Below are 23613 nucleotides of genomic sequence, written 5' to 3'. Positions count from 1 at the left end.
TGGTCTATTCCTTATGGGAACTGCTACAGCACATACTGACTTAGAAAACCAAGTAATTAATTGTATAGGGTAGCTTCTAATGAAATGCATCATAGTTCAGAATCTAAAAGTGAGTTCCCTTTATAAGAGTATCTTGTCATTAGTTTGCTTCAAGGTGTTTGATGTTGACCGTGATGGAGTTCTCTCCAGGGTTGAACTGAAAGACATGGTAGTTGCACTTTTGGAGGTCTGGAAAGATAACCGCACTGATGATATTCCTGTAAGTTCTGATTCTTTTTGTTTGTTGGTTGGTTTTTGAAGCAGGATTTTAATGTTGCTAAAACTGATATGTGATATGCCCCATGTCCTGCGAAGTTCTGATTTTTTGCTAGGTAGATGGAATGAATGTCTGGAAAAAAAGAAAGAAAAGAAAAATGAATTGTTTTTTATATGTCAAGGGACTAAAAATTATATGCATTACTCTTTTGGATTTCTTTTTAAAGGAATTGCATATGGATTTGTCAGACATTGTAGAAAGGATATTGAATGCACATGATACCACAAAGGTGAGACTGGCTATAAGTAAATTTTTTCTAAAAATACTATGTGTGCTAAATCAAGATGTATAATTTATATTATATGTATAATTAAATGACTCTTCTACATTATCACCACTTATCTGGTCCAGTGGTAAAATACCTTTACCTTTACATCGTCTTTAAAAATAGAGGTCTATTCCATCCTCAACAGCAACTCAGTGAAGTCTAATATATGAATTAAGTAGATACTTCCCTTTAGAGCTTTAGTTTAAATTTTTTTTTCTTCCATTTAATAAATTATGCTAGGGACTGGAGAGATGGCTCAGTGGTTAAGAGCACTGACCACTCTTCCAAAAGTCCTGAGTTCAAATCCCAGCAACCACATGGTGGTTCACAACCATCCATAATGAGATCTGACACCCTCTTCTGGAGTGTATGAAGACAGCTACAGTGTACTTACATATAATAAATAAATCTTTTAAAATAAGTAAGTAAGTAAATAAATAATACTAAGGCTAGCTTTATTCTGAATAAAGGAAACCAAACCATAAATGGTTCTATTATATTAATTTAAAAACAGAAGAAAAGCTAACAGTGGTAGAACTTGAGGTTGTGATTTCTGGGGTGAAAGACCTTTTAGGAAATTGTATCTTATATCTTGGGTATACTAGACACATGAAACTCAAGAAAAATGAAGACTGAAGTGTGGACACTATGCCCCTCCTTAGAAGTGGGAACAAAACACCCTTGGAAGGAGTTACAGAGACAAAGTTTGGAGCTGAGATGAAAGGATGGACCATGTAGAGACTGCCATATCCAGGGATCCACCCTATAATCAGCATCCAAACGCTGACACCATTGCATACACTAGCAAGATTTTATCGAAAGGACCCAGATGTAGCTGTCTCTTGTGAGACTATGCCGGGGCCTAGCAAACACAGAAGTGGATGCTCACAGTCAGCTAATGGATGGATCACAGGGCTCCCAATGGAGGAGCTAGAGAAAGTAGCCAAGGAGCTAAAGGGATCTGCAACCCTATAGGTGGAACAACATTATGAACTAACCAGTACCCCGGAGCTCTTGACTCTAGCTGCATATGTATCAAAAGATGGCCTAGTCGGCCATCACTGCAAAGAGAGGCCCATTGGACACGCAAATTTTATATGCCCCAGTACAGGGGAACGCCAGGGCCAAAAAGGGGGAGTGGGTGGGTAGGGGAGTGGGGGTGGGCGGGTATGGGGGACTTTTGGTATAGCATTGGAAATGTAAATGAGCTAAATACCTAATAAAAAATTAAAAAAAAAAAAAACAAAAGAAAGACCTTTTAGATGACCATGGGGCCATGGAAGTTTATTTTACAAATAATAACTTCTTTGAATTACTTAGTTTGGTAAGACTTATTGGTAGCAGTATCATAACAGATTTACCTCTGGAGCTTGATAGTTTTATTGGTCTCTATGAAATTGAAAATAATTTATGTGAAAAAATATGTGAAGTACATTTGAAGTAATTTGAATCTTTTAATTCAAATACTGACATGTACTTATTAGCAAACTAGTAAAGAATAGTCCATAATGGTGTTATATAATTGAGGTTTATAAAAAATTAAGTAAGTTTTGTTTGTTTGTTTGTTTGCTTGCTTGTTTTGCATTTGCATTTTGAGACAGGTTTCTCTGTGTATCCCTGGATGACCAAACTGGTCTAGAACTCAGAGATCTCCCTGCCTCTGCCTTCTGAGTGCTAGGATTAAAGGCATGAGCCACAATCACCTGGCTTTAGTATTATATTTTTATGTTTAATGGAATTTCTATTTCTGGCTCCAGTGACCATTGGGCAGATTGTTTAGGGCCTCAAATTGCCATGTAACCATGATAATAAAGTAGTGACAGTTTAGAGTAGGACTTGGATATTTTACTGACTCAACTGGTGTTAAACTCTACACTGTACCAATGATATCTCACAGTTTATCTAAAACATCTTTTGTTGATTTTTGTTTTTTGTTATCACTGGTTTTTAAAACAGGATCTCACTATATGTAGCTCAGGCTGGTCTCAGATCTGAGAAACCAGAAGTGACCTTGAACTTCTGGATCCTCCTGCTTTTTCTACTCTCCAAGTATGGGAATTGAAGATTTGTGCCAGTGTGCTCAGGTTATTTACAAAATTTTATTGAAGAAAGGAAATTGTTAATAAAAGCTTCATTTTCACTGGCTACTTATTAAAATTACAGGTTTTTTTTTATTATTTTATCACTTGTAAGCTCATACTAATTGTGATATGTCTTATGTGATCCCATAGTATCTTCTGTATATCACTGGCTTGCTTTTGAAAATATTTCATTCTTGTGCTGTAATAAGTGACATTATTGACAGGAGATGATTTTTGAATGTCCCTTTTTTAGGTGGGCCATCTTACTCTTGAAGACTATCAGATATGGAGTGTGAAAAATGTTCTTGCCAATGAGTTTTTGAATCTCCTCTTCCAGGTATGTTTAAGGCAAATGCAAGATTTGGGAAGGATAACGGTATACTAGTAATTCCATGTCTTCTATCATGTGTCTCTGTGAGCATATCCAGACTACAGATCATGTCTTATAAAAACACATAGCTACATTATCTTGAATTCAATAATGATTATTTTAATCTTTTAAATTTTCTCGTTTTTGTTAAAATGCTGTAGGTTGTAATGGTTTGGTATATCTGTATTCCTTACGATTTTTCATTTTTTGTTAGTTTTTGGTTTTGTTTTTCAAGACAGGGTTTCTCTGTATAGCCCTGGCTGTCCTGGAACTCACTTTGTAGACCAGGCTGGCCTCGAACTCAGAAATTCACCTGCCTCTGCCTACCAAGTGCTGGGATTACAGACGTGTGCCACCACCGCCCAGCTACGATTTTTCATTTTTAATGAGGTATAACTTCCATGTTATACCATGTAAAACAGTTGTGTGAATAAATGGAAATTGGTCTCTTCTTGACAACTAATATCTAATTGTTATAGATCTAAAACATACACTGCTTGGCTATTGGTGATTTGGAAGTTAGCCTCCATTTTTAAAAAAGTTAAAAACCAATCAACTAAGTTAAATTTTTTTCAGGTAATAATAAATAATTCACCAGTTATCAGATTCCCATCTAAAAAGTAGATTTCAGGTAAATAACATCAAATATTATACAGTTTAATCATTAGCACCCCTAGTAAGGTGTGGTTATCCTTTTGTTTTTCCCTAGGTATGCCACATAGTTCTGGGGTTAAGACCAGCTACTCCAGAAGAAGAAGGACAAATTATTAGGTAAGTTTATAGTTTCTAGGCTTTTTATTACATAGCTAAAATTTCTAATACTTGAATACATTAGTTATTAAGGAACAGTTTATCTTGCTTTAATTATAACAGTAAAGTTGTTTTTTAAAATTGCATGTAGAGACCAACATGGTGGCCCATGCTTTTATTCTTAGCACTTGGGAGGGCTAGGTAATTAGACTCAAAAAACAAGTCTCAAAAAAGGAAAAAAAAAGAAAGCCAGGTGTGGTGATAGGCACTTTAAGTCTTAAATCTTAGCACTGATAAATCAGAGACAAGAAAACTCAGTTGGAAGCCAGCCTAGTCTACCCTAGTGGGTTCCAAGATAGCCAGGGCTACACAGAGAAACCCTGTGTGAAAAATGAAAATTAGAAATAGAAATAATTTTTTAATTATATTCCTAGCAGGTGGGCAGTATGCTGCACGCCTTTAATCCCAGCACTGGGAAGACAGAAGCAGGCGAATCTCTGTGAGTTTGAGGCCATCGAGTCTATAGAGCAAGTTCCAGGACAGCCAAGGCCACATAGAAAAATCCTGTCTGGAAAAACAAACAAACTCCCTAAGCTAAGAAACTAGAATAATTTAAAAGTCAAATTATGTTTAGCATTAAAATTATACTGGGACTGTCTCTCAGAGGTAGAAAACTTGCAGTCTCGTAAAATTATCAAAAGAATTTTCAGAGCAGCAAGAAAAAAGCAAGTGTCCTAATGGAAGAACTTCAGTAAGGGTAGCCAACTTTGTCATCAAAAAGCATAGAACTAATAAGGGTAGAAAAACAACTAAGAATTTTATATTGAACAAAACTCTCTTTAAATGACTTGCACAAGGATAGGGAAAGAGGTAAAGGAAAGGAGGAAGGAAAAAGAAATGATTTAGGTTTCCAGTTAACTTCCAGATAATGGCTCCAAAAGTATTCACTTACAAAGTAACTTAGACTTCCTCACAATCTAAAACTTCTGTATCTAAAAGTCAACCCAGCTCATTCTATGTAGCCACAATTACTCTGATACCTAAACCATAAAAAGACCCAGCAAAGATAGAGAACTTCAGACCAATTTCCCTTATGAGTATCAATGCAAAAATCCTCAATAAAGTTCTCGCTAACAGAATCCAAGAACACATCAAAACAATCATCCATCCTGACCAAGTAGGTTTCATCCCAGGGATGCAGGGATGGTTCAATATACGGAAATCCATCAACGTAATCCAGTACATAAACAAACTCAAAGACAAAAACCACATGATCATCTCGTTAGATGCGGAGAAAGCATTTGACAAAATCCAACATCCATTCATGATAAAAGTCTTGGAAAGATCAGGAATTCAAGGCCCATACCTAAACATGATAAAAGCAATCTACAGCAAACCAGTAGCCAACATCAAAGTAAATGGTGAGAAGCTGGAAGCAATCCCACTAAAATCAGGGACTAGACAAGCCTGCCCACTTTCTCCCTACCTATTTATTCAACATTGTACTTGAAGTCCTAGCCAGAGCAATTCGACAACAAAAGGAGATCAAGGGGATACAAATTGAAAAGGAAGAAGTCAAAATATCACTTTTTGCAGATGATATGATAGTATATATAAGTGACCCTAAAAATTCCACCAGTGAACTCCTAAGCCTGATAAACAGCTTCAATGAAGTAGCTGGATATAAAATTAACTCAAACAAGTCAATGGCCTTTCTGTACACAAAGGATAAACAGTCTGAGAAAGAAATTAGGGAAACAACACCCTTCTCAATAGTCACAAATAATATAAAATACCTTGGCGTGACTCTAACTAAGGAAGTGAAAGATCTGTATGATAAAAATTTCAAGTCTCTGAAGAAAGAAATTAAAGAAGATCTCAGAAGATGGAAAGATCTCCCATGCTCATGGATTGGCAGGATCAATATAGTAAAAATGGCTATCTTGCCAAAAGCAATCTACAGATTCAATGCAATCCCCATCAAAATTCCAACTCAGTTCTTCAACGAATTAGAAAGGGCAATCTGCAAATTCATCTGGAATAACAAAAAACCTAGGATAGCAAAAACTCTTCTCAAGGATAAAAGAACCTCTGGTGGAATCACCATGCCCGACCTAAAGCTGTACTACAGGGCAATTGTGATAAAAACTGCATGGTACTGGTATAGCGACAGACAAGTAGACCAATGGAATAGAATTTTGAAGACTCAGAAATGAACCCACACACCTATGGTCACTTGATCTTTGACAAGGGAGCAAAAACCACCCAGTGGAAAAAAAAACAGCATTTTCAACAAATGGTGCTGGCAAAACTGGTGGTTATCATGTGGAAGAATGCAAATCGATCCATTCCTATCTCCTTGTACTAAAGTCAAATCTAAGTGGATTAAGGAACTCCACATAAAACCAGATACTATGAAACTTATAGAGGAGAAAGTAGGGAAAAGCCTCAAAGATATGGGTACAGGGGGAAAATTCCTGAATAGAACAGCAATGGCTTGTGCTGTAAGATCGAGAATCAACAAATGGGACCTCATAAAATTGCAAAGCTTCTGCAAGGCAAAAAACACAGTCAATAAGACAAAAAGGCCACCAACAGATTGGGAAAGGATCTTTACCTATCCTAAATCAGATAGAGGACTAATATCCAATATATATGAAAAACTCAAGAAGGTGGACTCCAGAAAATCAAATAACCCCATTAAAAAGTGGGGCTCAGAGCTAAACAAAGAATTCTCACCTGAGGAATACTGAATGGCTGAGAAGCACGTGAAAAAATATTCAACATCCTTAATCATCAGGGAAATGCAAATCAAAACAACCCTGAGATTCCACCTCACACCAGTCAGAATGGCTAAGATCAAAAATTCAGGTGACAGCAGATGCTGGCGAGGATGTGGAGAAAGAGGAACACTAAGACTCCTCCATTGTTGGTGGGATTGCAAGTTTGTACAACCACTCTGGAAGTCAGTCTGGCAGTTCCTCAGAAAATTGGACATAGTACTACCGGAGGATCCCGCAATACCTCTCCTGGGCATATATCCAGAAGATGTTCCAACCGGTAAGAAGGACACATGCTCCACTATGTTCATAGCAGCCTTATTTATAATAGCCAGAAGCTGGAAAGAACCCAGATGCCCCTCAACAGAGGAATGGATACAGAAAATGTGGTACATTTACATAGTGGAGTACTACTCAGCTATTAAAAAGAATGAATTTATGAAATTCCTAGGCAAATGGATGGACCTGGAGGGCATCATCCTGAGTGAGGTAACCCAATCACAAAAGAACTCACACAATATGTACTCACTGATAAGTGGATATTAGCCCAGAAACTTAGAATACCCAAGATACAAGATACAATTTGCTAAACACATGAAACTCAAGAATAACGAAGACCAAAGTGTGCACACTTTGCCCCTTCTTAGAATTGGGATCAAAACACCCATGGAAGGAATTACAGAGGCACAGTTTGGAGCTGAGACGAAAGGATGGACCATCTAGAGACTGCCATATCCGGGGATCCATCCCATAATCAGCCTCTGAACGCTGACATCATTGCATACACTAGCAAGATTTTGTTGAAAGGACCCAGATATAGCTGTCTCTTGTGAGACTATGCTGGGGACTAGCAAACAGAGAAGTGGATGCTCACAGTCAGCTATTGGATGGATCACAGGGCCCCCAATGGAGGAGCTAGAAAAAGTAACCAAGGAGCTAAAGGGATCTGCAACCCTATAGGTGGAACAACAATATGAACTACCCAGTACCCCGGAGCTCATGTCTCTAGCTGCATATGTATCAAAAGATGGCCTAGTCGGCCATCACTGGAAAGAGAGGCCCATTGGTCATGCAAACTTTATCTGCCTCAGTACAGGGGAACGCCAGGGCCAAGAAGTGGGAGTGGGTGGGTGGGGGAGCAGGTGGGGGACTTTTGGGATAGCATTGGAAATGTAAATGAAATAAATACCTAATTAAAAAAAACAAAATAAAAAAATTAAAAAAGAAAAAACCTTTTAATTATTTGTTTCACATCACACACTCCAGTCCCACTCATCTACCTCCCCTCATTCACCCTCCACCCTTGCAACCTCTCCCCCAAAATAGAAAACACACAAATGAACAAACAAAAATTAAACAAGACAAAATATAGAAACCATTTGATCATGAAAGCTGTAGTGTGTCTGTGTATCCCACGGTATACCCCTCTGTCCACACATCTTCACTTGCAAATCTTCATTGTAATAAGTCACTTACCTGGTTCAAGGTTTCTGGCTATGTGACACCATCAGTATCCTCACTGGGGTCCTCACTGAGACACCTCCTGTTGTTGCCCTCTGTCATGGAGATCCTGCAACTTTGGGTCAACAGGACCTGCTCTTTCATGCACCCAACAGTCCACAGATAATGTAGATTTTGAGGTGGGCCAACTCACAGCCCTGGATCTGGGGCTGAGTAACAGCTGAGCTGGCTCTCCCTTATCCACACCACCAAGATGAGCTCTCCAACACTTCTCTAGCTAGGCCACCCAATGCTGCCATCAGCAGGAGGCAGGGTCAGTTCTTCAGCTCTCATGCCTTCAAGGCCAGCTCATCCCAACCCATGCTTCTAGACCCAGCTCCACTGTGCTACCCAGTCAAGCCAGGAAGCCCACTCTCCCAAGCACTGCAGCCAGCCAGTGAGGGTTATTACGGAATTTTTCAAACAAAATTTGCACTGCATCTTATTTTTGTGAGGAAGGGAATGTGATGAGGTATTTGTAGCAGTCAGAGGACAGCTTACAGGAGTCTTTTTTCCTCTCATCATGTAGGTCACTGTTTTAGTTACTCTTCTATTGCTGTGACAAAACACTGTGACCAAGGCAACTTACAGAAGCTTTAACTTGGTGCTTGCTTACCTTTTCAGAGGATTAGTCCATGACCATCTTGTCAGGGAGCTTCATGGCAAGCATGGTACTTGAGTAGTAGCTAAGAGCTTACATCCTGATCTACAGGCAGCAGGTAGAAAAGGGGAGAAAAACTGATCCTGGTGTAGGCTTTCCAAATCTCAAAGCCCACCCCAGTGACAGACCTCCAACAAGGCCACACCTCCTAATCCTTTCCAAACAGTTCCATTAACCAGGGACCAAGCAGTCAAACATATGAGCCTGTGGGAGCCATTCTCACTCAAACCATCACCGTAACCTGTTGGCTAGGCCATTGGCCTCAAGCTCCAGGAGTCTACCTGTTACAACTTTTGTGTTTGAACTTTAGGCATGCATTACTCCACCTGAGTTTTCTATAGTGCTAGAGATCCAAAGTGGGGTCCTTGTACTTGTTTGTTAAGTACTTTATCCACTGAGCTATTTTTCTAACCTCAAACTGTTTGTGAATGGTATTTCATAGTGGCCAGTAACTATTTAGATTGACTTACTGGTAGAATAGTGTTCCACTGCACTAATTGAAGTGGTGACAGTCTCTACTGAGTACATTTTCTTTTTTGTTTTTCTATTTTGAAATTTCTAAGGAAAGAGAGGACGTTTCTAGTGATAAACTGCAGTCTTGCATTCAGTTTGAAATTTTTCTTCTCATGTATTGGATTTCTTTTGTATGTGCAGAGGATGGTTGGAACGAGAAAGCAGGTATGGTCTGCAGCCAGGACACAATTGGTTTATCATCTCCATGCAGTGGTGGCAACAGTGGAAAGAATATGTCAAATATGTGAGTTAAATTCCTGTGTACATATACTTCTTAGTAAGACTTTGAACTATCAGACTGTAGAACTACTATCCAGTAATAAAATGTGCCAACTTAGACCAAGATTTTAAGGACAAGGAAATGATATTTATAAAAATTGATATAGAACAGGCTCAGTGTATGCATTTCTACACAGATTTTTTGCTTGTCACCAACCCTTTAAAAAAATGCCTACTTATGTTATATGTTGTTTGTGTTATTTAATTCTTATATCTCTGTAAGGAAGATGATAATATATTCATTTTACCTGTGAGGAATTTGGTACTGAGAGAAAAAGAGACCTGGATATCTTCCTCAGTGTAGACCTGGGATCCAGTATAGGAACTGCTTTTTAAAGTATGTATTGTCAACACATTATTTATATTGTTCTTCGCCTTTTGCATTAAAAAAACTGAGGTAGAGGTTGCGCCATGATGCCCCACACCTTTCATCCTAGCGTTTGGAAGGCAGAGTCAGATGAAGCTCTGTGAGTCTCCATAGGGAGTTTTTAGACTGTTAGAACTACCTAGACTTTTTCTCAAAAAACAAAACAAAACAAAACAAAAATTAAAGGGTGGTAGTGTCCCTCACCTTTAATCTCAGCACCTAAGGAGGCAGAGGCAGGTGGATCTCTGTGAGTTCAAGGCCAGCCTGGTCTACAGAGCAAATTCCAGGACATCCAGGGCAACACAGAGAAACCCAGTCAAATCATCTGTATCAAATGTGCTTTTTGATTACTTGGAATACCTTTTTTTATTCTTTTTCCCCTAAGGTAGTATCTGTCCTTTATGATAAAGTGTGTTTCTTGGAGACATATGAAAGATGAATCCTGAGCTGGAGAGATGGCTCAGCGGGTAAGAGCACTGACTGCTCTTCCGAAGGTCCTCAGTTCAAATCCCAGCAACCACGTGGTGGCTCACAAATTTTTCACAAATGAGATCTGACGCCCTCTTCCCGTGCGCCTGAAGTCAGCTATAATGTACTTATGTATAATAATAAATAAATCTTTGGGCCGAAGCAAGCAGGGACTGAACGAGCAGAGTTGACCAGAGCAAACAGAGGTCCTAAAATCCAATTCCTAACAACCATCTGTACAGATACAGTGTACTCACATACATTAAATAAATCTGAGAGAGAGAGCGCTGGAGTGCATGCGCACGCCAGCACACGCCAGCCAGCCAGCCCTGTTTTCTAAGCCTGTCTGTCTTTTTGTTAGGGAATTAAGACTATTGATATTGATACTGAGTTTTTGTTAAACAGTGTTTGTTAATTCCTGCTGTTTTGTTGTGGTGGTGGTGGTGGTGGTGGTGGTGGCGGCAGTGGTCTTTTGTTGTTGTTTTGTTGTTGTTGTTGTTGTTAAATGTTCTGAGATTATTCCTTTTGTCCTTCTGGTGTCCTATGTAGAGCTAACCTTGTGGACATAAATGTCTTAAATTTGTTTTTATAATGAACTTTTTTCTTCTCCTTTGATGTGACAGTTTTGCTGTATGTAATAATCAGGTCTGGCAACTCTGGCCTTTCAGAGCTTGTTTATGTGGTCTTTTCTCAGTGCCCTGATGAGTATATGTGACTATATTATATGAATATATTGAGGGCATTGTATATGTGCATATACATACTTATTCCTCCCTTAAGGAAGTAAATTTTAATTATATAGCAAATGGCTTTATCAACTCACAATGATAAAAATATTAAATATTTATGACATTTGTTATATTAAGATTAATTCTTGAGGAGGTGCAAAGATGGTTCAGTGGTTAAGAACACTTTAACTTCTCTACCATAAGGTCTAGGTTCAATTCCCATGACCCACATGGCTATTTACAACCATCTGTAACTCCAATTCCAAAGGATTCAACAGCCTTCTCTAACCTACAGGGCACAAGTGTTACAGAGACACATGGAGGCAAAACACCCATACACATAAAATACAACAGAATAAGCCCTTAAAAATTAATCCTTTAATAGCTACATACTTGTCAGATTGTTAAATTTGGCTTCTCTATGGTTTTAGGATGCCAGCCCTGTTGTAATTGAGCCATCATCTGTTCTAAATGGAGGAAAATTTTCATTTGGAACAGCAGCACATCCTATAGAGCATGGAGAAGATAGAATCAGTAATAACCTTGGTTATATGAATACCACAGAAGAGAAATACTCAGACAACATTTCTTCTGCATCTGAAGCCTCAGAGTCTACTGGCAGTGGTAAGTATAGTTTGGTTCCCATGGGGCTCAGCAATGTTTTTGACACAGGTTCTCATATAACTCAAACTAGCCTTGAACTTGCTCTGTAGGAAGTCCTGTGGTCCTGGGGAAGATCTTGAACTTCTAAAACTCCTGCCTTTACTTCCTAAGGACTGGGATTACAGGCATGTACTACACAATACTCATGACTATTCTTAGCTGATCTATTTTTGAGGTTAGAGTATTGAAATCACGCTTCAATTCAAAGAAATATGTTTTGAATTAAATGGTTAATTATAAAATCCTTGAAAATATTAGAGCTTTTTAAGTAAACTCATAATTTTGCAATATGAAAGTATTCACCTTTCATTAGCCAAGGCATATTGCTATTTAATCTACTTTGTCAATAAATTCAGTACAGTGAAAACAGATTTTTAAGAAAATAAAGTTACCAGTCTCCAGAACTCTTTAACCATAAACATGCCTTTAAAGGATTCAGATCTTTGCATCAGACTGGCTCAACAGCACAGTCTAGAATTTTGAAGGTTAAATACCACATTAATACTTTCCATAATTCACTTCTGTCATCTATACTTTAGAGACTATCCATAAGTTCTGTGACTCTAGAGAACCCTGACTAATACAGAAGTTGGTACCAGGAGTGGTCCTAGAGTAACAGAAGTACAAGGATGAATCTTTTAAAATATTGGAATTGGCTTGTTGATCCACCAGCACTTTCAACTATTGAAACCTCTCCAGATTCACTCCCTTCTGGGAGCTCAGAGAATTTTGAAGACCCATGGTTGAAACTATATTCCGAACTTAAAGAAGCCAATGCCCTTGATTTTCTTAATGAATTAGGTGATTCAGTGCACAAAGCTTATCTGAAACTTCATGGTTCTGTACTTACGGAGAAGATAATTTGGTACTATTGAAATACATCCAATTGAGAATGATCCCTCTTAATTGCCTATAAGTTAACAAAACTCTCAAACATATCCCATCTTTATTTTCTCTTCTGACATTTTCTCCCATTGTCTGTGGGAGTAGTAAGCAAACTGGCAAAGCTAGCATGCTCATTTCATTCTGTTTAGAGTCTACTATCTACTGTTTCTCTTCCCTGTCTGGCACTACAGAAATCATTTAGCACTTCTAGTATTATGCTCTGCTTTAACACCACATTTCACTCTTCATGCTTTCTCTCCATTTCCCTTTCCTTTTCCTTCCACTTTTGATGCTAAGAGTTGTGTCCAGTGTATCATATGTGTTAATAACTTCATGTTCTGCTATAAATCTTATTAGAAGCCTTAGTCCTTCACCTAAAAGAAACAAGATTATTTCTTAACCCTGTCTAAATTTCTGTCTAATGTGTATTTTATTATATAGCATTGCTACCCAGAAATAGAGGGTTACAAAGCAGTTGATAACTAGAATTGAAATATTTAAAAATATCAGGTTCAAACTCTGCCATCATTAGTCATTTTTCTCTGTATATTTTCTTATTATAACAATCATCATTTTCTTTTAAATAGATACATTAAGAAAATAGGCATCAGCTCGGTGGTGATGGTGTACACCTTTAATCCCAGCACTTGAGAGGCAGAGGCTGGCAAATTTCTATGAGTTCAAGGCCAGCCTAGTCTACAGAGTGAGTTTCAGTACAGCCAGGACTACATAAAGAAACCCTGTCTTGAAAAGCAAAAACAAAACAACAACAAGAAGAAAATAGACACTGAGTGTGGTGGCACATGAACCCCTTTAATGCGTGTAGTAGGCAGGTAGATCTCTGAGTTAAAGGCCAGCCTGGTCTACATAATGTAAGTACCAGGCTAGCTAGAGATACACAGTGAAACCTTGTCCCAGAAAAAGAGAAGAGAGGAAGAGAGGTTTAGAGGTTGCTAATGCTGTTTTCTGCCAAGAATATTTGGAATAATGCTTGCAATAGAAGAATTTTAGGGCCTGCCTGCCTGCCTGCCTGCCTGCCTGCCTGCCTGCCTTCCTTCCTTCCTTCCTTCCTTCCTTCCTTCCTTCCTTCCTTCCTTCCCAACAGGAGATCTATAATTCTCATTATAAATTATATATTCTAGGAAGGTGGGCAAATATTTGCACTTGGTAACATTTTTGAAAACTCTAATCCTGTTACTGTCTTCTGTCTAGTAAGGAATACATCTGTCCTTTCTATCTACTATATATCAAAATGTAAAACTTTAGTGACATACCAGAATAATAGCATTAACACAGTGCATTGACATCTGAGTTTGTATCTTCAAACCTATGTATATATAAAAACAAAAAGTAAGAAACTCCATCATTGTTGTTTTGTTTTGTTTCTTGATAGGCTTTCTGTATTCTGGCACACCAGGGGCAGATATGTGCTTTGCAAGGCAGCATAACACTTCTGACAATAACAACCAGTGTTTACTAGGAGCCAATGGGAATATCCTTTTGCACCTTAATCCTCAGAAGCCAGGAGCAATTGATAACCAGCCACTAGTAACTCAGGAACCAGTAAAGGTAGGTGTTTAACATCAAACCCTATTGTTCTCTTCCAAGTAGCCATTAAATTTAGAGGTTTTAGCACAAAGAAAGGAATTGTAGTATACCTAGTTTAGCCTCTTGTAGGTGTGATGTCTTCTCATAGTACATCTCTATGAGAGAGAATATGCTAAAGAGCCCTGGCTGTCCTGGAACTTGCTATGTAGACTGAGCATACCTGGAACTCACAGAGCTCCACCTGCCTTTGCTTCCTAAGTGCTGGCACTAAATGCATGTGCCACTGTACCCAGCCATTTCTTAAATAATTAATTGGAAAGTAAAACCTATAAAACTCTGAGAAAAATCCTATTTTCTCAGGTTTAGGCTGGGAATATAGCTCAGCAGCAGTTACCTTTTTTACAGTACAGGATCCATCAAAAATTGAAAAAAAGTATTTTTCAGCAATATTAAACTAGGAAGTAACATGAATTTTGTTCTGTCTAGATTGGTGGATTGTTTTTTTTTTTTTTTTTTTTTTTTTTTTTGCGGGGGTTGGGGATTTTGTTTTTTGGTTCTGTTTTGTTTTTTTGTTTTGGTTTGGGTTTTTTTTTTTTTTTTTTTTTTTTTTTGGTTTTTCAAGACAGGGTACAAGAGACTATAAAATTAAAACACAATATGTAATTCTTTCTAAGGCTACATCATTAACACTAGAAGGAGGGCGATTAAAACGAACTCCACAGCTAATCCATGGAAGAGATTATGAAATGGTCCCAGAACCCGTGTGGAGAGCACTTTATCATTGGTATGGATCAAACCTGGCCCTTCCTAGACCAGTAAGTATAGCTGATAGTGCCTTCTATAAGGGGTAGTAATAGAAGAATGTGTGTGGGTATGTGTGCTGTATGAAAGCCAGAGGTTAATATTTTCTTTTTTTTTTTTTTTTTTGAATAAACAAGTTTATTTGTAAATTTAGTCAACATTCATAATATTTTCTTTTCTGTGTGAATTTTCCTAGTTGAAATTTAGTTCTTTCCTTATGGTAGCAGAGTTCTTAAAACCTATTCAAATTTTTTTAAAATTTTTTTTTCCTATTCAAATTATTTGAACAAAACCTGTAGGTTCCTATACATTTTATTTATTCAATTAGTATTTAGGTAATATTTAAGGCTTTGGAAGGGTATTAAAATACAATTATTATTTCTCTCCACCCTCTTTTCTTCTTCCAACTCTTCCAATCATCACTTACTCCATCCCAAACTCTGGGCCTCTTCCTTCCCAGTTGTTTGTTATTTACAGACATGTTCATCTTAATGCATATGCACATGCAAGTGTGTGCTCACACATGCCCGTGCGTGGATATGTTCTGTTAAGTATGTTTAATGTTGCATTGCATGATTTCAAAGCTGGCTACTTGGTGTTAACTAATCAATTAGTGACCTCCTTCATGGTGGAAAACTTTTTCTCTCTCTGTTAGCATGATTTTGTTGCTTATAGTTCTTTTGTCTAGGGGTGTGTTAGGGAGGGGCTGCTTTAGTTTTCCCCTTCCATGTAGACCTGCCTTGGCATTGTTGTCCTTATTCAGGTATTGTTTAGGCAGCCTTACTGTTGAGGTATCATAAATAATACTTCTTTGGGCAGTTGTGATTTATTTACTTTTTTTTTTTTTTTTTTTTTTTTTTTTTTGGTAGTGGTCTGTCTGTTTTGAAGAGAATCTTTGAGGGTTGAATGTTACACTTATATCTGAGATTTGGTTGTAGGCTTTGTTATTGTTGTTTTGGGATGGGGGGTTCTAATTTATTCTTATGTTATGTGCATCGATGTTTTGTGTGAAGGAGTCAGGCCCCCTATAACTGGAGTTAAAGACAGTTGTAAACTGCCATATGTGTGCTGGGAATTGAATCTGGGTCCTCTGGAAAAGCCGCTAATGCTCTTAACCTCTGAGCCATCTCTCTAAACCTGCCCACCCCCCCTTTAACTGCTGGGATTAAAGGCGTGCGCCACCATGCCTGGCTCCTTTAACTTTTAATTTTGTTTGTGAATGGAAGATGGGATGCAAATGTCTAAAAATTCTAATCTTGAAAGATTAATTTAGGAGCGAAAACCTGAGCATTTTCAAATTTATGTAACTTAAATGTATTAGTAAGCCACTAAAATATAGGGAATGAATTTGTTAAACATTTTAAAATTAGTATCAGAGCTTATCGTGGTGACACATGACTATAATATCAATCAATACTTAAAGGTCAAAGGTTCAGGGCAGACCACTATATAAAGCAACACTGTCTTTAAGAGCTGTAGGTTGAAGGCTAGAAACATCTCAGTGGCTGATCTTGCAAAAGAACTTGAGTTTGCTTCCTAGCTCCTCCACGGTAGCTTACATCTGTCTGACACTTCAGTTTCAAGGGATCTGACAACCTCTTCTGGCCTCTGTAGGCACCAGGCACACATGTGGTACATTTATGAAGGCAAAATACCCATGTACACATAGGGGTTGGAGTGATAGCTTACTGGTCAAGAACACCAGTTTCTTGTTCTTTTAGAGGACCTGGGTTTGATCCCAAACAACCAACCACATGTTTATAGCTCCAGCTTCAGGGGAACCTCTCCTTTGGGCCTTCAAAGGTATTGTATTAATGTGGTGAACAGATAATCACCATACACTCAGTATAATAATTAAAAAATGGTCTTTTGGTTGGGGTAAGCAAGGGTCTTTTTACATAGCCCTGGCTTGCCTGGAATTCCCTTGGTAAACCAAGGTAACCTCTAAGTCACATGGATATACCTACCTCTGCCTCCTGAGTACTGGGATTAAAGGTATGAGCTACCACACCTAGCTTAGAAAACTTTTTAAGGAGTGTATATATTAATTTCTTTTAAAAAAAAAAAAAACAATTCGGCCAGGCGTGGTGGCGCACGCCTTTAATCCCAGCACTCGGGAGGCAGAGGCAGGTGGATTTCTAAGTCCGAGGCCAGCCTGGTCTACAGAGTGAGTTCCAGGATCAGCCAGGACTATACAGAGAAACCCTGTCTCGAAAAACCAAAAAAAAAAAAAAAAATCATAAAATAAAAATAGTTTTTAAAAAACCACCAAAGGGGGCTAAAGAAATGGTTCAGAGTTTAAGAGCACTTACTGTTCTTTCAGCAGAGTGGGTGTGTTTCCTTAACCACATGGCAGCTAACAGCCATCTGTATCTCCAGTTCCAGAGGATCTGATCCCCTCTTTTGGCCTATGCACACACCAGGCACACATGTAGTATACATGCATATAGGCAAGCAAAATAGTCATACACATAAATGCATCCATAAAACTTTTAAATAGAAGCTTAAGTTTGATTAAAGGGTTTTCTTTCTTTTAGAGTCATCACTACTTTTTTTTTATCTTTCGTAAAAATAGGTAATCAAGAATAGCAAAACGGACATCCCAGAACTAGAATTATTTCCTCGCTATCTTCTCTTCCTTCGACAGCAGCCTGCCACACGGACACAGCAATCTAACATCTGGGTGAATATGGGTATGATGAGCCTGAGAATGTTTCCTCAGCATTTGCCTAGAGGTAATTTAAGAATGCAGCAAGAATACCATGTATTTCCCTAAAAATAAACTGAAAATCGTATTGCTCAGAGTTTGGTGCCACTGTGCTAATATATGCCATCTGCTTTCATATGGAATCAGTAAATCACTTGTGAGCTTAGATCTGTGGTCATGCACAAGATTGGATGGGGATAGAGGCAAAGTCTTAGGAGCAAACTAAGACAGACAAGATTCTCTCTTCTCTTCCCTCCCCTCCCCTCCCCTCCCCTCCCCTCCCCTCCCCTTCCCTCCCTCCCTCCCTCCCTTCCTTCCTTCCTTTCTTGGTTGTAAGCTTTTGAAAATAAATAAAATAGATTTTACACGTTTTGTTTTTGAAGTAAGCCATTGTCAATTGTCATTATAACTAAGCTGCAGTTCACCAATAATTGACGGGTCTTTCAGCCTCACTCTTAATTTATTGAAATACTCTGTTCTGAACTAGTGTTGTTTTGACAAAATGAGAAACATTTCTCATGTTCTAAGAGTGTTTTATAAGAGAAATATTACAGAGAAAAAGTATATTTGAAAATGATACCTTTCCTTTGAATTTTGAGGTTTTGTTGTATTTTGGTTGGGTTTTTGTTTTTGTTTTGTTTTGTTTTTTTTCTTTCCTTTTTTCAGTAGTGGTGATAAATGTTAAACCCAGAACCTTGTTTATGCTAGATATCTGTCTGTCACTTAGTTACATCCCCAGACAAATATTGTGGCTTGGAAAATGCCAAGCTCTCCCTCAACAAAGGAGGGGAAGAGCCCCAATATCTACTTATCTATCATATCTATCTATCTATCTATCTATCTATCTATCTATCTATCTACACACAAACACACACACACACACACACACACACACACACACGCACCCTCAGCCAGATTCGGTGACAACACACCTTGAATCCCAGCAATTGAGAGGTAGAGGCAGGTGGATCTCTCTGAGATCAGAGCCAGCCTGGTCTATATACCAAGTTCCAAGCCACCAAAAACCATGTAGTAAGACCTTGTCTCAAAATAGACAGGCAAGACACATAAAATGTTTCCCTTAATATATACCATGCATAAGGTTCCCTTTTGATTTCGAGCTAAAGTTAAATTTTATTGATGGAGAATACTTGTGTACTTTTCCCTTGCAAATATTTGAAATTATTCTTCAGTAACAAAACAGTAAAAAATTTGAGCTGGCTAGATAACTCCCTAGGTAGAAACTTTTTCCACCAGTCTGACAACCTACATTTGATCCCCAGACCCACATGGTGGAAGGCGAAAACTAACTTCTTTAAGTTGTTTTCTGACCTTTACATGCACACCTGGTGCACTTGAATACACATAGATACATACTAAATAAATAAATATAAAATAAAATTTTTAATTCATCAATTCACAGAATCTCAGGCTATGTTTAACATTGTTAGAATGTTTTTCTTTGTTTGTTTTGTTTTTAAAGATTTATTTATTTATTATATGTAAGTACACTGTAGCTGTCTTCAGACACTCCAGAAGAGGGCATCAGATCTCATTATGGATGGTTGTGAGCCACCATGTGGTTGTGGGATTTGAACTCAGGACCTTCGGAAGAGCAGTCAGTGCTCTTACCCGCTGAGCCATCTCGCAGCCCGTTAGAATGTTTTAACTGTCTCTAAACCTAAACTACCACTCCTGTATAAGTACTAACTCTCCTATGATTTTGAACAAGGTTATTTTCCTGAAGGGATTGGAGAGATGGCTTCATGGTTAAAAGCATTTGTTGTTCTTGCAGACGACCCAGGTTCAGTTCCAAGCACCCACATGGTGCCTCACAGCCATTCTTAACTCCAGTTCTGAGGGATCTGACACCTCTTCTAATATCTACAAGCACCAGGCACACAAATACATGTGCACATATAGGTAAAACACTCATACACATAGAATAAAAATTTTTTAAATCTTTTTTTAAAAGGCTATGTTCAGATAGTATATGAAGATGATTCACATATTGTTTGGTGACAATTAGGACAAAACAGTGTTCACTGTCTAACTAAACCTTGTCTTTGGGGAAACTTTTTAAATCAGGAAAAATGAAATACAATTTAAGAAACATTCTTAATTTAACTTTCTGGTAAATAGAAATATTAGCATACCTTCCATGGCACCCATAGCATGTCTTTTTTGATTCTCTTTGAAAGATAACATGAGAGGCAAGATGCGTTGTTGCATTTTTAGTAAGTATTTGTAACTCTTGTGCAGATCCTAGATTTTTGCTGCTTCTGTAAATTCCTGATTTGCTGGTTCTCTTCAAAAGCAAAAAATTATGCATAAGTGGCTGCCTTGCTTGATGAGCTAAAAACTGTGTAGACACTAGAATTCAGTTATCCTTTTTGTGGCCTAGGACAGTGGCGATTGGCTGGGGCACTATGCTTGCTGATGCTTCTGAATCCTAGAGTGGGATAGTTCTGATGCTCCAAATTTCTTAATTTGAAAATTTATTCCTGACTAATTATGAAATCAATCATTAATCATTTTGAATTTTATGAAACTACTTTCTTGCTGTAATCTTAAAATTAATTGTATAATTGGAGAAATCTGTTCTTTTGTTTTAAGAGTTATTCTTTGCTTGCTAATGGACAAAGATTTGCTTTGCTACATGTTTAAAAATTATGGTTGAGTGTTTACATGATATGCTTCTTGGTCAAATACTCAGTTATTACCTGTATTCACTAGGCTTTTAAAAAATGACTTCTTTCAAAGTAAGAAGTATGCACTCTTTTCATGGCTGCGATAACTGAGATAGAGTTATTAAGTCATTCCTTAGATGCCTTTTCAGCCTCTTAACTGAGTAGGTTCTTCTTGGAAGATCTTAAAAAGAAAATGATGATTAAGAATTAAAGTCTCTCCAGTCACTGGTGGCATATGCCTTTAATCCCAGCACTTGGGAGGCAGAGGCAGGTAGATTTCTGATTTCTAGAACAGCCAGGGCTACACAGAGAAACCCTGTCTTAAAAAAAAAAAAAAGAAAAGAAAGACTCACTAAAAACATATTACATTAGAGAAAAAAAGGAATGAATGGGTTAAAAAATGACCTGGAATGGAAACATGTACTCCAGCAGGGCTATATTAACATGTTAAGTTTTTACTTTTGCTTGGAGTCACTTAACAAAATCTAGCCTCTTATAGACAGAGATAACCGTTGTAAACTACAGCTTTTGTCTGGATTTTTGACTAAGTAGTTGACCAGTATTTAGCACATTTACAACCTGGCTTTGATTTCCGTAATGCCTTGTCATTCTATCACTTCATGTTTTAACTGTACCCAGACTTAGCATATTGGTGCCTATGTATGTAAAGTCCTCAGATCAGCCCTTCTGAGACAACTGTAACGCCAGTCTTTTCATTTCTACCTTGAACACTTCAGGAATATAAAGCCATGGAGTTGCCACCCTGTTTGGTAGGCAAAGATAATTTTCTCCTGTTTTCCAACAGAATAATTGTTTGGTCAGAAAAGGTTCTTAGCTTCATTTAAGAATAATATCTGGCCATATATAACCTGTACCAATTTCACTATTCTATGATTGCTATTATATAATTAGGCCACTCAATGATAAAGGGTGATGGGATTAGTAATTCTGAATTTTAAAATCTAGATTGAGTGAGCTCAGCTAATTGTGGAGTTCACATTCCATTCTATTTCAGCCACCCTCACTCTTCCTTTTATTTTATTTTCTACTTCTGGGCATTAAACCCAAGTCTTTTATACATGCTAAGCAAGCTCTTTACTTCCTGAGCTAAATCCCTAGCCCCCTGCCAATTCTTAAGTAGAATTCTGTTTTATTTTGCTATTGAGTATGACCAAATTGAGGACAGCCATCGATTGATATCAATTTTTTATCAGTATGGATTCTTGAGATCCAGCTGTGTCAGTTATTTAAATCTCTACGCTATTATTTTTGTCCTTCCAGAGTTGAAGCTGTAAGATACTTGGGTTCCTGTTTTCTCATATAGCCCCTACTTTGGGTTTTTTGAGACAGGGTCAGACTGACCTTTATGTAGCTGAACTCAATTCTTTTATGCTGGAATTACATGCCGCCCATCTATGTTCAAGTTTTTCATAGTATTTTTCATTTATAAAATTATTAAATCTATACTTCTTATTTTTCATCATTATTTCCTAAATTACTACAGTCGCTGTTGCTGAGGCCAATGTTTTATGTTTGTTTGTCTATTTGTTTTTTATGTCTCCCTTTTCCCCTATGGTGGTTACGATAACTATAGGAAATGTACCCTCTCCAAATGCGCCTCTAAAGCGAGTGTTAGCCTATACAGGCTGTTTTAGTAGAATGCAAACCATCAAGGAAATTCATGAATATCTGTCTCAAAGGCTTCGCATTAAAGAGGAAGATATGCGGCTGTGGCTGTACAATAGTGAGGTAAGCTTCTTAGAGTCATGGAAAGTCTGATGTTAAATCCTGCTGGGAATATAGGCCAGTGGGAGAGCATTTTTCCACTATATACTAGGCTCTGGGTTTTAAAAAGAGTTAAATCGTATTTCATAAATATGAGAGTTTGAATGTAATATAGTTATGCTAAATGCCATGTCTGGGGTATCAATGAAAACTTTAGACTTTTAAGTTGTACATATATACATGAAAACATTTGTCTCCTGAGATCATAATGACAGATGATCAACATGAGCTGTACCATCTTAAAAAGATTGCTGTTGTATTATAAAGTAAGAACAAAGCCAGGCGTGGTGGTGCACGCCTTTAATCCCAGCACTTGGGAGGCAGAGGCAGGCGGATTTCTGAGTTCGAGGCCAGCCTGGTCTACAAAGTGAGTTCCAGGACAGCCAGGGCTGCACAGAGAAACCCTGTCTCGAAAAATCACACAATAAATAAATAAATAAATAAATAAATAAATAAATAAATAAATAAATAAATAAATGTATGTATGTATGTATGCATGTAAGAGCAAGCTGATTTTACATTGTATTTTACCTGCATGTGTATCTGTTGCATGCCTGGTGCCCATGGAAGCCAAAAGAGATGGTCAGATTCTCTAGAGTTATAGAGGGTTGTAAATCATCATATGGGTGCAAGGATGGAACACTGGTAATCTGCAAAGAAAAACAAGTGCTCTTAACCACTGAGCCATCTCTTTAGCCTGATTTTGTTTGTTTGTTTTTAACCTAAATAGATTTCTTGTTAGATTTATTTTGGAGTTGCTTATACACATTAAAAAAATACAAAGTACATCGTGAAAACTCTTCATTTCCATCTCTGACCTTTGTATTCCTTAGAGGCAATGCTATCAAATGTTTTTATGTTTTTCCCAGTGTTTCATTATTTCTTGTACTCTGAAGCTAATTCAAAAGTACAGTTTTCCCCAGTTCACTGTTCCCTAGAACATTCTTTCTTATGTCCTGCTTTAGTTACCATTGAGAAAGCATAATCTTACAGTTTACACTAATTAAGGGAATGGTTTGTGTGACCAGGAAAGGAAAATGTGGGTAGCAACAGGTAAATTCAGTTACAAGTTACAAAGTTACATTGCCAGGAATTAAATTCTGACTTTGCCACTTTGTTTAACTGAGGCAAGTCACTTAATGCTCTATACCCCAGTTTTCACAGAAAGGGGAAATGAAGATTTCTTTTCTGCAAGTTCTGTAGTGTCAGTGAACTTTGGTTTGGTCTTTGATGACCTAACTCTCTCTACTCTCTCCACAAATAACATATAATTTTGTTTCGATAACATGAGAACATTTATAAGATGGTAGGACACATTATCATTCCTTCACTTTGGCACCTAAACTATAGATTTGAACAACTAAGTATCCGTAACATGAATTATGTAAGTGCAAAGGAACAGTAACTGTCATTCATTTTTATTATTGGATTTGTTTCAAAGTAAAACATTCCC

General features: G+C 37.7%; 1 protein-coding gene across 5 annotated transcripts in view; it reads left to right on the top strand.

Annotated features, from left to right (window-relative positions):
* The window catches only part of Usp32 (ubiquitin specific peptidase 32), a 155845-nt gene that overhangs the window by 86089 nt on the left and 46143 nt on the right, over positions 1–23613 (top strand). For 3 of the 5 annotated variants that reach the window (XM_030245969.1, XM_011248990.1, XM_011248991.1), the window contains exons 8-17: positions 144–259; positions 483–545; positions 2919–3002; positions 3745–3806; positions 9381–9483; positions 11513–11705; positions 14023–14198; positions 14852–14992; positions 17554–17713; positions 21970–22124. In XM_030245969.1, coding sequence (XP_030101829.1) covers positions 144–259; positions 483–545; positions 2919–3002; positions 3745–3806; positions 9381–9483; positions 11513–11705; positions 14023–14198; positions 14852–14992; positions 17554–17713; positions 21970–22124 — 1253 coding nt within the window. The remainder of the gene's footprint in view (positions 1–143; positions 260–482; positions 546–2918; positions 3003–3744; positions 3807–9380; positions 9484–11512; positions 11706–14022; positions 14199–14851; positions 14993–17553; positions 17714–21969; positions 22125–23613) is intronic. The other 2 variants (XM_030245970.1, NM_001029934.1) reach the window with 1 other exon arrangement.

The sequence above is a fragment of the Mus musculus genome, chromosome 11 (assembly GCF_000001635.26).
Source record: "Mus musculus strain C57BL/6J chromosome 11, GRCm38.p6 C57BL/6J".
In the NCBI taxonomy this organism is placed as follows: domain Eukaryota; kingdom Metazoa; phylum Chordata; class Mammalia; order Rodentia; family Muridae; genus Mus; species Mus musculus.
The sequence above is the reverse complement of the archived record's forward strand: the minus strand, read 5'-3'. Positions and strand labels throughout refer to the sequence as shown.